At 48.2% G+C, this 12,051-nt stretch overlaps 1 protein-coding gene across 1 annotated transcript in view; it reads left to right on the top strand.

Annotated features, from left to right (window-relative positions):
- The window catches only part of LOC116969563 (NACHT, LRR and PYD domains-containing protein 12-like), a 53,087-nt gene that overhangs the window by 17,257 nt on the left and 23,779 nt on the right, over positions 1 to 12,051 (top strand). Inside the window, exons 4-10 of the mRNA XM_033016402.1 lie at positions 8,247 to 8,416; positions 8,501 to 9,160; positions 9,395 to 10,002; positions 10,449 to 10,535; positions 10,691 to 10,861; positions 11,017 to 11,184; positions 11,357 to 11,481. Coding sequence (XP_032872293.1) covers positions 8,247 to 8,416; positions 8,501 to 9,160; positions 9,395 to 10,002; positions 10,449 to 10,535; positions 10,691 to 10,861; positions 11,017 to 11,184; positions 11,357 to 11,481 — 1,989 coding nt within the window. The remainder of the gene's footprint in view (positions 1 to 8,246; positions 8,417 to 8,500; positions 9,161 to 9,394; positions 10,003 to 10,448; positions 10,536 to 10,690; positions 10,862 to 11,016; positions 11,185 to 11,356; positions 11,482 to 12,051) is intronic.

The raw sequence follows: 12,051 nt of genomic DNA, 5'->3' as shown, positions 1-12,051 counted from the left end.
CTGATTTATAAAGGCCAGCGCACCAGAAGCTTTATTTACCACCCTATCTACATGAGATTCCACTTTCAGGGAACTGTGCACAGTTATTCCCAGATCCCTTAGTTCGCCTGCATTCTTCAATTCCCTACCATTTACCATGTACGTCCTATTTTGATTTGTCCTGCCAAGATGTAGCACCTCACACTTATCAGCATTAAACTCCATCTGCCATCTTTCAGCCCACTATTCCAACTGGCATAAATCTCTCTGTAGACTTCGAAAATCTAATTCATTATCCACAACCCCACCTATCTTAGTATCATCTGCATACTTACTAATCCAATTTACCACACCATCATACAGATCATTGATGTACATGACAAACAACAGTGGACCCAACACAGATCCCTGTGGCACCCCACTAGTCACTGGCGTCCAACCTGACAAACAACCATCCACCATTACTCTCTGGCATCTCCCATTCAGCCACTGTTGAATCCATCTTGCTACTCCACTATTAATGCCCAACAATTGAACCTTCTTAACCAACCTTCCGTGAGGAACCTTGTCAAAGGCCTTACTGAAGTCCATATATACAACATCCACTGCTTTACCCTCATCAATGTCCTGAGTAACCTCTTCAAAAAATTCAAGAAGGTTAGTCAAACATGACCTTCCAGGCACAAATCCATGTTGATCCATGTTCCTAGTCAGACCCTGTTTATCCAGATGCGTATATATATTATCTCTAAGTATCCTTTACATTAATTTGCCCAGCACTGATGTCAAACTAACAGGTCTCTAATTGCTAGGTTTACTCTTAGACCCCTTTTTAAACAATGGACCAACATGCGCAGTACGCCAACCCTCCGGCACTATTCCCGTTTCTAATGACATTTGAAATATTTCTGTCATAGCCCCTGGTATGTCTACACTAACTTCCCGCAATGTCCTAGGGAATGTCCTATCCGGACCTGGAGACGTATCCACGTTTATATTTCTCAAAAGTGACAGTACTTCCTCTTTTTTGAATCTCAAAGTTTCCATAGCTACTCTACTTGTTTCCCTTACCTCACATAATTCAATATCAGATTGGAAGGCCAGGTGACGATTTAATTCTGGTTTCCTGGGCTATTGCACAGTGGTGATGATGTGACTATCTTTCTATCTATTTTCTGTGGCCCAGCTAGAGAACATTTTTAGGTGTGATGAATGGTGTGGGAGCGGGAACCGTTCACTGCCAATACGTGATGTTAAAACTGCAGTTAAATAAAACATTGAGAGAAAAAACAACAACAAAATTGCAGTTTCTTTCATTTGCACTCATGGAAGTCTGAACTGAGGGACAATGGTGAACGATTTATCAGATGATGTTTTCCTACCCCTCCTGCGTTCACAGATATAAACGCCGCAATCTCAACTTTCCTGTCAAACTGTGACGATCACCAGCTCTTACAGTTGACAAGATTCTACAAGGACCGACTGGAGCAGGCGATTGAAGAGGTTGTGGATGGACTTGGCTTGATGCTAACGGGCGCGGATCACTTCACTGGGCGAGATTATCACGTAAGTGGATGGGACACAGATCTTGTGTTGTTTCTAAATTTAACACAGACTGAGAGAACCAATGTAAAGGGACGGCTGGAGAATGAAATATCAGGGGCACATGTGGATCAAACTTCACAAAGGAGTCTGGAGATGCAGCAACACTGAGCCTGTATTCGATCAACACATGCTCACAGCACCGACAGAAGTCACCAATTGTCCTGAATTCCCATCTTTAGCCACATATGGGCACGTGACTTCTGGTGATATGACACCTCATGGTATTGCGAGCGCAGATTGTATTAAGCTTGTCTTCCATGATGTTTCATATACTAGGCCCAAAGGCCCTGACAAGGGGCTGTGTAGTCCCAGTGATTCACGGCGTTTGGGCACATTACATCATGCCTCGCGTTGCAGTTGCATTTTCCTTAGGAGTATTTCACAGTTTTGTAATTACAACGGTGTAAAGATTGACATTGTTGAATAATTATTAACGATACACACCAGGAAGGCAGCCGCGGAGATAATTAATGACTGGTGATCACGGACCTTATGTATGATCCTAAACTGTATGACACCAAAAATACAAACCAAACCTAACCATAACATTCCCCATGTGATTGTTCCACTTGAAACATGTTTCACTGCCTCACTGCTGCTTCACCTCCGACTCTCTCCCTGCGCACATGTCCTGTGGTCACTGGCTTCACCTCCCTACCGGTTCCCCAGCTGACACCAGACCCCTCATTGAGCCCAGTAGTGATGTGTGCTCTTTCTGTAGTTAATCAGCACTTACCCTGGGGAAGCTCAACGCTGACCCTGTGGTAGTCAGACTGCGCTGGGTCAGTCAGTGTTCAGGGTGGGTCATTGTCAGCCTAATGATTGCACGGTGACAGTGCCGCTCGGGGCCCTGTCTCGGAGTTGGCCCTTTTCTCCCGCTAGCTGCTTGCTTTCCTCCGCTCCTCAATATGTTCACCATTGTTCATTACAGAGTGTGACTGAACTCGCAGAGAAGGGAAACCAAACGGCCGGCTCCAAACTACTCCTGAATCTGGTGATGGAGAAGGGTTCTGGGGCACGAAGGGTGATGTGGGAATCCCTTGCGAAAATACGTCAAACACTACCGAAGCTGAGCAGATTATTGAAAGAGATACTGGCTCAAGGTACGGCAACATTAGACTATTAAACTTCAGCTGTAAATGCTGCTGATCTTACAATATTGAACAAAAGGGACCATGCAAGTTAAGCACAAGATATGTTGGAATAACAGCGGGACAGGCAGCGTCTCAGGATAGTAAGAATGGGTGACGTTTCGTATCGAGATCCTTCTTCAGACTGAGTCAGGGGAGTGGAAGCTACAGAGATAAGGAAGTGTAAAGGTGTGAAAACGGACAAAGAGGAATGAGGTCAATGAAATTGTACAATAGATCAGTGCTTGTTAAACTGGTGAATGGATCACCCAATGGTGAATTAAACTGTTTCGCGATGAATGAAACTAGAGGGGTGAATGATTTAATTTATTCAGCTATTTATACACAAGGGAGAATAAGCGAAAATCACCAAAAAAACTTAAGAATATTTAGTGGTGGGTGAATGAAATGTTGTGATAAAGACTCAAGGGTGAATGATACTGTACTAGTTTAAGAATCACTGGAATAGATCATTGTTAGCGAGGAGAAGGTAACAACAAAACAAACAGATAAAATGTAATCAAGGACAAGCAGACTGGTCCGAGAACTGTGAAGGTGTGAGGGATGGAGAGAGAGGGAAAGCAAGTGTTACTTGAAGTTAGAGGTCATTATTCATACCGCTGGGATGTAAGGTCACAAGTTAATACGTTAATCTGTTTAAACAGGTCAAGACCAGTTCGCCTACATGGACATGGCAGGGCAGGGTGTATCTGAAGTGCCCACTCACCTGAAAGGTAAGTGATGGGATGGGACTCCCACAGCCTTTCACTGTGAAACTGAATGTCTGCCTTCAGCTGCCTGATCGGAATCTGTCAGACCTTGGGCACTGGGCCTTCCTTGCAGGCTCTGGAGGACGGACGGGGAACCATTAGATTTTGTCACAATCCTCGGTCATTTTGTGGAGTCTCGATGTATAATTAGATTCCACCATGGGGAATCCAGCGACGGGCTGCTGTCTGTCATTCAGCAAGTCACCGAATTCCACTCTCGGCAGCACTGCCAGAGAATCCAGAGAATTCCCAAAACGTACTCGACCAAAGGAAAAATCGGAACCTCCAACTGCAGCGCAGGAAGTGTTGCAATGCGGAGTTCTACAGCAGAACCCGGACTTGCTTGGAGTTCCTGGGGAATTGCCTGCTTTCAGACGCTGGTTCCCATGTACAGAGCAGGCCGCAGTGATGTAGAGTAGGAATGTGATGGAGGTTTGTAGAGTCAAAGGTACACAAAAATGCTGGAGAAACTCAGCGGGTGCAGCAGCATCTATGGAGCGAAGGAAATGGGCACCGTTTCGGGCCAAAACCATTCTTCAGACTGGCGGGGAGAAGAAAGAAAAAAGGAGGAGGAGGAGCCCGAGGGGTGAGGGAGAGCTGGGAAGGGGAGGACACAACAAGAGCTAACAGAATTGTGAGTTCAATGTTCATGTCTCCAGGATGCATACTCCCCAAGCGGAATATAAGGTGCTGTTCCTCCAATTTCCGGTGGTGCTCGCTCTGGCCATGGAGGGGGCCCAGGACCGAGAGGTCTTATACGGAATGGGAGGGGGAGTTGAAGTACTGAGCCACCGGGAGATCGGGTTGGTTAGTGCGGGCCGAGCGGAGGTGTTTGCCGAAATGAACGCCAAGCCTCCACTTGGACTCACCGATGTAGATCAGCTGACATCTAGAGCAGCGGATGCAATAGATGAGGTTGGAGGAGATGCAGGTGAACCTCTGTCGCACCTGGAACAATTGCTTGGGTCCTTGAATGGAGTCGAGGGGGGAGGTAAAGTGACAAGTGTTGCAAGGGAAAGTGCCCGGGGAGGGGGTGGTACGGGAGGGAAGGGAATAATTGACAAGGGAGTTACGGAGGGAGCGATCTTTGCGTAAAGCAGACAAGGGGGGAGATAGGAAGATGTGGCGAGTGGTGGGGTCAAGTTGGAAGTGGCCAAACTGACGGAGGATTACTTGTTGTATGTGACGGCTGGTGGGGTGAAAGGTGAGGACTAGGGGGACTCTGCCCTTGTTGCGAGTGGGGGTATGGGGATCAGTGTTGCGGGGTATGGAAGAGACCCTGGTGCGAGCCTCATCTAAGGTGGAGGAGGGGAACCCCCGTTCCCTGAAGAATGATGACATTTCAGATGCCCTGGTGTGGAACACCTCATCCTGGGAGCATATGCGGCGTAGACGGAGGAATTGGGAGTAGGGGAAGGAGTCCTTACATGAAGCAGGGTGGGGAGAAGTGTAGTCCAGATAGCCATGGGTGTCCGTGGGTTTATAGCGGATGTCGGTCAGTAGTCTGTCACCTGCAATGGAGATAGTGAGGTCAAGGAATGGTAGGGAAATATCGGAAATGGTCCAGGTGTATTTGTGTGCCGGATGGAAGTTAGTGGTGAAGCGGATGAAGTCAGTCAGTTGTGTGTGGGTGCAGGAGGTAGCACCAAAGCAGTCGTCGATGTAGCGGAGGTAGAGGTCGGAGATGGTGTACTGGTACGTATTGAACAAGGATTGTTCGACGTACCCGACAAAGAGGCAGGCGTAGCTGGGGCCCATGCGTGTGCCCATAGCTACGCCTTGTATTTGGAAAAAATGGGAGGAGTCAAACGAGAAGTTATTGAGGATAAGGACCAACTCCGCTAGGCGGAGGAGAGTATCAGTGGACGGGTATAGGTTGCTTCTCCGTTCGAGGAAGAACCGGAGAGATTTGAGACCATCCTGGTGGGGGATGGAGGTGTAGAGTGAATGGACGTCCATGGTGAAGAGAGGATGGGGGCCTAGAGAATGAAATGCGCGTAGACGACGGAGAGTCTGAGGTGTCATGAACATAGGTAAGGAGGGATTTAACCAGGGGGATAGGATGGAGTCAAGGTATAGAAACAGAGAAACATAGAAAATAGGTGCAGGAGTAGGCCATTCGTCCCTTCGAGCCTGCACCGGCATTCAATATGATCATGGCTGGTCATCCAACTCAGTATCCTGTACCTGCCTTCTCTCCATACCCCCTGATCCATTTAGCCACACGGGCCACATCTAACTCCCTCTTAAATATAGCCAATGAACTGGCCTCAACTACCTTCTGTGGCAGAGAATTCCAGAGATTCACCACTCTCTGTGTGAAAAATGGTTTCCTCATCTCGGTCCTAAAAGATGGCCACTGGTGTGCACGCACTGGTGAGACAGGGCGTGGGAGGCCATGGCAACGCCCTCTTCACACACCGGGCTGGGGACGGGACGCTCGCCCGTGTGCGCCCGCTGATGCTCCAGCAGCCTGGTGCAGCTGATGAAGCCCTTACCGCAGTCACTGCAGGTGTCGGGCCGCTCCCGGTGTACTGGAGCCTGGTCATCTTCAGGTAATTTAATGACTTGAAGCCTTTGCTGCAGGCAGCGCAGGTGAAGGGCCGCTCACTGCTGTGCACCTGCCGGTGCTCCAGTAGGCCAGACAACCAGGCAAAGCTCTTTCCGCAGTCGGAGCAGCTAATGGGCCTCTCACAGAAACATAGAAAATAGGTGCAGGAGTAGGCCATTCGGCCCTTCGAGCCTGCACCGCCATTCAATATGATCATGGCCGATCATCCATATCAGTATCCTGTACCTTCTTTCTCTCCATACCCCCTGATCCCTTTCGCCACAAGGGCCACATCTAACTCCATCTTAAATATAGCCAATGAACTGACCTCAACTACCTTCTGTGGCAGAGATTTCCAGAGATTCACCACTCTCTGTGTGAATTTTTTTTGTTTCTCATCACGGTTCTAAAAGATTTCCCCTTTATCCTAAAATTGTGGCCCCTTATTCTGGACTTCCCCAACATCGGGAACAATCTTACTGCATCTAGCCTGTCCAACCCCTTAAGAATGTTGTACGTTTCTATGATCCCACCTCAATCTTCTAAATTCCAGCGTGTACAAGCCGAGTCTATCCAGTCTATCTTCATATGAAAGTCCTGCAAACCAGGAATCAGTCTGGTAAACCTTATCTGTACTCCCTCCATGGCAAGAATGTATATTGTAAATAGCTGGGGTCCAAGCACTGAGCCTTGCGGTACCCCACTAGTCACTGCCTGCCACTGTGAAAAGGACCCATTTACTCCTACTCTTTGCTTCCTGTCTGCCAGCCAGTTCTCTATCTACATCAATACTGAACCCCCAATACCGTGTGCTTTAAGTTTGTATACTAATCTCTTATGTGGGACATTGTCGAAAGCCTTCTGAAAGTCCAGATATAACACATCCACTGGTTCTCCCTTATCCACTCTACTAGTTACATCCTCGAAAAATTCTATAAGATTCGTCAGACATGATTTACCTTTCATAAATCCATGCTGACTTTGCCCTATGATTTCACCACTTTCCAAATGTGCTGCTATCCCATCTTTAATAACTGACTCTAGCAGTTTCCCCACTACCGATGTTAGACTAACTGGTCTGTAATGGTCTGAAGGAAAGAGATTGTGTTCAATGGGGCTGGCTCTATCCCGAGAACAGTGATCTATATGGATCGACGGAAGAGCCTGTAACAAGGTGATAAAGTGAATTTAATGGAATAGTTGGGCTTTTGGATATAATATTTACACGGTGGTGTGGTGGACACGAACTGGATAATGGCCCAAAAGTACATTAGGAGATGAATACATAATTGGACCAGCATGGGCAATGAGCTGCGGGGTTTGGGCAGAGGTGAATGTCATGTGGCCTTGTTATTGGAACACACGGAGCAGGTACAATGAGTCCAATCCCGTCTCCAGTCCAGATATTACAGGAAATGGAGTGGGGAAACTCCATGAAATGTCATGAGCTGTTGGTTAGAATCGGTCCATTCACAAGCTGCCTTCTCAAAATCGGATTATGCAAGGTGGGTATCATCGTCCTGATACACATGTTGCACAGTGGTGTTACATTGCCGCAGAGTTGCTGCCTTACAGCGCCAAAGGCCCCAGCTCGATACTAACTACGCCTGCTGTCTGTGTGGAGTTTGTACCTTCTCCCTGTGACCACGTGGGTTTTCTCCGGGTGCTCCGGTTTCCTCCCAAATTCCCAAGACGTGCAGTTTGTATGTTAATTCACTTCTGGCAAATTGTCCCGAGTTGAAGAAAAGGAGTCGTGCAGGTGATCGATGATCGGTGTGGATTTGGTTGTGCGAATGGCCTGTTTCCTCTAAACTAAATTAAAACTAAATAGAACAAATTCAACCGAAGCCCAACACATTGTAATTGATCTCGTCGACTGTTACCATACGCAGTGTTTCCCAGTACAGGTGATCAGTGAAGTCAAGTGCCCATATTCAGACCCTGTAGCCACTGCAGAATAGGGTGTGGACTTGGTGCTCCGTGAAACAAGCTTCACTGTGTAATAAAGCAGCCAATTTAGCCTGAAGCAAACACATTCGGAATGACATTGGGTTGGTGAAATATTTCCCGGCCAATGTTCATTTTCAACCTCTCTATCTCTGACTTTCCAAATGTTCAGTTAAAACATCCCCCTATGATTTTTGCTGAACACATGTTGGCTGTTCCACCTTCACCAGAATAGATACAGACATGCTGTCTCTATGTCCACAGATGTTCAACGGCAACACAAGGAGACTCTGCGAGCACAGACTGAAACACTGAGCGTGAACACCATCCTGATGAAAGAGAAGGTTAAGAATTTCCTGCTGCGTGATCGATACGCTAAGCTCACAATCATCTCCACCGTTCGGCATCGGAGACTGGTGGAACATGAGCTGCTGGCAAGAGGCCGGGACCACGAAGAGTGGAGAGAGAAACATATGCGGAGAGAACTGGAAACAATACGGTTTGATCAATTCTTCCAGAAAAGTTTCTTCAAGGAAATGAAGAGATTTTGGTCTGATCACAAAGCTGGGAGTTCAGCAGCCGTGGCTGGAGTCCCGGGGATCGGAAAAACAACAATGGTGCAGAAGCTTGTTCATGACTGGGCCACGGGGAAAATATACAGACACTTCCAGTTTGTCTTCAGTTTCAAATTCCGGGATTTAAACGTAATTAACTGCAGTATAAACCTGAGGCAACTAATTCTGCATCAGTATCCATACTTTGGGAATATGCTAGGAGAGGTCTGGAAGAAGCCAGAGGGATTGCTGTTTATATTTGACGGTATGGATGAATTCAAGGGCAGAATTGATTTTTCTGACTGTGGGAGAGACACAGAACCTCAGCACCAGTGCCCAGATCCCGAATCCCGGTGTAACGTGTCTGACATTGTGTACAGTTTAATCCAGCACAAGCTGCTCCCAGGGTGTTCAGTGCTAGTGACCACCCGCCCCACTGCCTTACATTTACTGGAAAAGGCAGAGATCAGTGTCCGGGCAGAAATCCTGGGATTTGTTGGTGAGGAACGCAAGGAATATTTCACCAAGTATTTTGAAGATCAGTCGGTGGCTGCAGCTGTTTTCAAACACGTGAAGGAGAACGAGATCCTGTACACCATGAGCTACAACCCCTCCTACTGCTGGATCCTCGGCCTGACATTGGGCCCCTTCTTCACACAAACACAGCGGGACCCGCAGCGAGTTCCCAAGACCATCACCCAACTATATTGCTACTTTATTTACAACATCCTGAAAAACCACGGCCGTGAGATTGAGAACCTCCGTGAGTTGTTCCTGAGGCTTGGTCAGATGGCCTTCACTGGAGTGTCCAAGAAGAACATTGTGTTCACGGATGGAGATTTGATCAAATACAATCTGCAGCCTTCCCAGTTCCTGTCCGGGTTCATGATGGAACTTTTGGAGAGAGAGGATTCAGCCCGGAGCGTGGTGTACACATTCCCGCACCTCACCATCCAAGAGTTTGTAGCCGCACTTGCACAATTCCTGACTGTAGATCCCGGGAATATCGTGAAATTCCTATCTGAAGCCCACAGCACGACAGACGGGCGATTTGAAGTATTTCTCCGTTTTGTCGCTGGTCTCTCCTCCCCACGGTCAGCTCGGGGCCTGGAGGAGTTTCTGGGTCAATTTCCTAATGAAACAACCTGCCGAGTGATTGACTGGGTGAAGGAGGAGGTCCAACGCCGGGCTAGAAACACAGAGAGTGAAGATGGTCCACGGAGCCTCCTGAACACGATGCACTACCTGTTTGAGTCTCAGAATCCTGCACTGGCTCAGCAGACACTGGAATCTGTGGAAACACTTTCATTCAGTGGACTGGGACTGACCCCGATTGACTGTGCGGTCCTGTCTCATGTCATCAGGCTCTGCGATAAAATCAAACACCTCGATCTGGAGGACTGCCGCATTCAGTGTGAAGGTTTCCAGCGGCTGGGACCGGTTCTGCACAAGTGTCAGCACTTGAGGTAACTGTCCGTTTTGACGCTAACACTGAACTGCAAAATTGTTCAACTATTTTGTTATTAAGTCCAGCACCCCGTCTATGGGGCCGAGCGGCCGCCACTGTGCACGGGGAACACCCCTACTATTTTACCCTCCTCTGTCCCCCCCTCTCCACCGGGTCACCAGTGGTCGACTCCATGCCCCCTCCCCCGACACACCAGTGGTTGACTCCGTACCCCCCCTCTCCCCCGGGTCACGCGTGTTGCAGCCGTTCTCTGCACAGGGAACATTTCCCCAGTCGTCGGAGAATGAGAATAAATGGTGACAGTCACCAAACACCACAACCATAGAGATGTATTCATTAATGTGCTGAGGTGCTTCCAGAAATATCTGTTTGGGGGAAGTTGCCTATCTCAGCCTCGCCGGGGTTTGTATCAGTTTGTTTCTTACTCTGTCTGTTTGTGTTTAGACTGGTATTCAACGACCTGGGATATTCCGGAGTGAAACTGGTGTCTGCGGCTCTAAGGAACCCAGACTGTAAAATACAGAAACTTGAGTAAGTCCCAGACTGTGAGAGATTGTGTTTACACTCACTGGGTGTCTGACACAGAACATTAATATGATCAGCAATTGTGTCACTGATAAACACTGGGGATTTGCACCGTCTACTGTCTCTCTGTGTCCCTCACCCTCACTCTCTCTCATCTCCAGGCTGTACGGTGTCGGTCTCACAGATTCTGGAGCCATGGATCTCGTCTCCTCTCTCAGTACAACCCACACAGTGACGGAGCTGGACTTGGGTGGTAATAAACTGGGAGATTCCGGAGTGAAACTGGTGTCTGCGGCTCTGAGGAACCCGGACTGTAAAATACAGACACTGGGGTAAGTCCCAGACTGTGAGAGTTTGTGTTTACAGTCACTGGGTGTTTGACACTGAACATTATTATGATCAGTAATTGTGTCACTGATACACACTGGGGATTTGCACCGTCTCCTGTCTCTCTGTATCCCTCACCCTCACTCTCTCTCATCTCCAGGCTGTATGATGTCCGTCTCACAGATTCTGGAGCCAAGGATCTCATCTCCACTCTCAGTACAAATACCTCGCTGACGGGGCTGGACCTGGGACAAAACTCCCTCACAGACCGATGTGTCCCCGCTCTCCGCCGCCTCATACTGGCCTTCCCGAGACTGAAGCTGATCAGGTGAGTGTTTGTGTTAATGTTTAATGTGATAAAATATCAGGGGATCCATCCATCCGCGGGCTCCTCCTGTGATTTTGCTCTGTAAATGTTGTTGAAATATTAACCCCAGTCCCTATTATGGACACTATTGTTTCATCTGTTTACTTCCTCTTTATTCCTCGACCTGTTTCAGGCTGTGTGCGAATAAGTTCAGTGCAGATGGACGGAACCAGCTGAAGAGTCTGCAGGGAACAAGACGCGGACTGAGTGTGGACGTGTGGACATCTCGGGACGTCGCCACCCTGGGACCAGAATATTGTTCGCTGATTCTCCGCCCTCCCCTTTAAACGGCCGCCCTCCCCTTTAAACCCCAACGGTTCCAGGGGCGGCCGGGCGGTGACATCAGAGGCGACCCTGCCCGCTGTCACGTGACCCGGGTACACGGCGCTGCTGATGATGCCAGATGACTGGTGCTGCCCCCAGTGGGGGACGGGGGAATTGCAGCGGGACCTGCAGGATCCCGGATGTTACTTTATCACCAGCTCCTTCATGCTGTGGATTGATGGTGACAACAGCAGCAGCAATATTGTTCAAACTGTTCATTCACACAGCAATGTCTGTTACTGCTGTGTCGTCTGTAAATCACATGTAAATAGTTAATGACTAAATAACATTGAAAGTTAGTGGATGTCTAGATGACTAATATTTACAGAACTATAATAGAAACATAGAAACATAGAAAATAGGTGCAGGATAGTCCATTCGGCCATTCGAGCCTGCACCGCCATTCAATATGATCATGGCTGATCATCCAACTCAGTATCCTGTACCTGCCTTCTATCCATACCCCCTGATCCCTTTAGCCACAAGGGCCACATCTAACTCCCT

This window comes from Amblyraja radiata, unplaced genomic scaffold (assembly GCF_010909765.2).
Source record: "Amblyraja radiata isolate CabotCenter1 unplaced genomic scaffold, sAmbRad1.1.pri S79, whole genome shotgun sequence".
NCBI lineage: Eukaryota > Metazoa > Chordata > Chondrichthyes > Rajiformes > Rajidae > Amblyraja > Amblyraja radiata.
This window is presented reverse-complemented; position numbering and strand designations above follow the sequence as displayed.